The sequence below is a fragment of the Ricinus communis genome, chromosome 4 (assembly GCF_019578655.1).
Source record: "Ricinus communis isolate WT05 ecotype wild-type chromosome 4, ASM1957865v1, whole genome shotgun sequence".
NCBI lineage: Eukaryota > Viridiplantae > Streptophyta > Magnoliopsida > Malpighiales > Euphorbiaceae > Ricinus > Ricinus communis.
The window spans coordinates 21140960-21143721 of NC_063259.1; the positions used below are offsets into that span (position 1 = coordinate 21140960).

A 2762-nucleotide genomic window follows, 5' to 3' on the forward strand; every position below is an offset into this window, starting at 1 on the left:
TTTACCAACAAACAAACCTATCCTAAAACTATCCCGTAATTGAATATACAGGAGATGAAGAAAATATAACTTGTCAAAAGTCAAACATTCTTGTTCTTCATTTCTTGATTTGAACTTTCCATGGACCCACTCTAGATCCATTTATTTCAAGAAAACTCAATCTGGATGTGCTTGAAATGTTCTCCCAAGAAAAGTTTGCCATTCTCATTCACATTTTTCTTTTCATCTTGATCACAAGTAATCACCCTTTTCCAATTTGCCCTAGTATAAATAAGGGTTGCACATGAACATTAACATGCACAAAACAAATCCTAAGCAAGTAAGCTAATGATAGACATGAATTCTTCAAGCTATATCCTTCCAGTTCTTGTTTTTTCTCTCTTGTCATTCTCATGGGCAACTTCAGCTCAGACCCATGAAGATTTTCTTGAATGTCTTCACCTTCAATCTCAAGACTCGACCTCCATTTCCAGAATCATTTACACCCCAATCAACTCTTCCTATTCATCTGTTCTACAATTCTCCATACAGAACCGCAGGTTCAATACAAGTACCACTCCAAAACCTCTAGTTATTGTTACCCCTTTGAATGTATCCCACGTTCAAGCTGCCATAATATGTTCTAAAAGACATGGCATGCACATTAGAGTTCGAAGTGGTGGCCATGACTACGAAGGGCTGTCTTATGTTTCTGTTCTTCCATTCGTCATTGTTGATCTGATCAATCTTCAATCCATCACTGTTGATGCAGCAAACAACACTGCATGGGTTCAAGCTGGAGCAACTATAGGCAATTTATATTATAGTATTGCCGAGAGAAGCAGAACTCTAGCTTTTCCAGCAGGTGTTTGTCCTACCGTTGGTATTGGTGGGCACTTCACCGGCGGAGGATATGGCATGTTGTTGCGAAAATATGGGCTTGCTGCGGATAATATAATTGATGCAGTATTGATTGATGTTAATGGTAGAGTTCTTGACAGAGCTTCAATGGGTGAGGATCTTTTCTGGGCAATTCGAGGAGGTGGAGGAAATACCTTTGGAATCGTTATTTCATGGAAGATTAACTTGGTTCCAGTTCCAGCTACTGTCACTGTATTTACGGTGGAAAAAACCTTGGAACAAAATGCAACTCAACTTGTCAATAGGTGGCAATATATAGCAGATAAGCTTCATGAAGATCTATTCATTAGAGTAATTATAGAGAGAGTTAACTCAACCAGTCAACAAGGAAAAACAACAGTACGAGCAGCATTTAACTCCTTGTTTCTCGGTGGAGTCGACAGGCTTCTTCCTTTGATGCAAGAGAGCTTCCCTGAACTGGGTTTGGTGAGAGAAGATTGCATCGAGATGAGCTGGATAGAATCCATCCTCTACTTTGCTGGATTTTCAAATTCACCCTTGGATATTTTGCTTAACAGGACTCAGCCATCCGTGAGGAATTTCAAAGCAAAATCCGATTATGTCAAAGAACCAATGCCTGAAACTGCACTGGAAGGCATATGGGAGAGGCTCTCCGAAGTGGACGTCGGTGCAGGTCAACTGATATTTAGCCCGTACGGAGGAAGAATGAGCGAGATTTCAGAATCCAGCATTCCATTTCCACACAGGGCTGGAAATCTTTACAAGATTCAGCACCTGGCGTATTGGGACGAGGAAGGAATTGTAGCAACAAGAAAGCATATAAGCTGGATCAGAAGGCTCTACAGTTTCTTGGCTCCCTATGTTTCAAAGAATCCAAGAGCAGCATATATCAACTACAGGGATCTTGACATTGGGATGAACAACTTGGGCAACACAAGTTACAAGCAAGCAAGCATTTGGGGAATAAAGTATTTCAAGATTAACTTCGACAGGCTGGTGCATGTCAAGACTACAGTTGATCCTGCCAACTTTTTCAGGAACGAACAAAGCATCCCGCCTCTCTCTTCTTGGTAAAATTAGATATTAGATGGATAATTTGATTAGCTAAAAGAATTGGTAATAAGGATGTTTGTATTCTCTACACTGGGTCATCCATGCATTTAGGGTCTGTTAAGTTGGTATGTTTTTGTGGAATTGGGTTATTCCATGCATAATCAAATAAAGTTATACTGTAAAAAAAAAAAAAACAAAAAAAAAAGTTTAACGTGCATGTTAAATATATTTACTGTGTAAAAATAAAAATTCATTTTGTAACTTCTGATATTGCCATTGAATTTATGTGTCCTTGTACTATTTTTTATTGGTTTGAAAAAAGAAATTTCCTTTATTTATTTACTTTAATTTACTTTTTGTTATTTATTTTTCCTATATGGTTTTGACGTTATTATATACTTTGAGTTCATGAATATTATACAATTCAACTAAGTGCAGAAATTTTAATATTAGTCAAGCAGTCGAATTAATTAGGTACAAAGACTTTTCATCTTTAATTCCAAAGGTCTGCCTTGCGAAGATGTTGTTTTCCCAAAGTAATATTTGATGAAATTTAACTCTATGTGATCAATCCGCTAGGAAATTAACCTATTGAGGATCCATTAGTCTCAGAACATTAGAATCTTCCTAACACTTGGGTGCTTTTGATATTAAAATTTGACTAGGAAAGACAATGATTCTTTTGTTTAATGGACTGAAATCTATTAATGAATTTATTTAATAAAAATAAAATTTCTTTTATTGAAATCTGTTAAAAAGATTAAAAACAAATTTAATCTGTAAATGAATTTTATATTTAATATATTATATAATAATTACAAAATTTACATTAAATGAAATAAATACTT

At 35.8% G+C, this 2762-nt stretch overlaps 1 protein-coding gene across 1 annotated transcript; it reads left to right on the plus strand.

The window, feature by feature from the left end:
• The first annotated feature begins 284 nt into the window (after positions 1-284).
• On the plus strand, positions 285-2248 carry LOC8265481 (berberine bridge enzyme-like 18). The gene has a single exon (XM_002523102.4). It carries the CDS (start codon positions 328-330, stop codon positions 1933-1935), a length of 1608 nt encoding a protein of 535 aa, XP_002523148.3. The 5' UTR covers positions 285-327; the 3' UTR covers positions 1936-2248.
• The last annotated feature ends 514 nt before the right edge of the window (positions 2249-2762 follow it).

Excerpts from the sequence above, each read along its gene's own strand:
- LOC8265481 (XM_002523102.4), top strand. The coding sequence starts at position 328 with ATGATAGACATGAATTCTTCAAGCTATATCCTTCCAGTTCTTGTTTTT.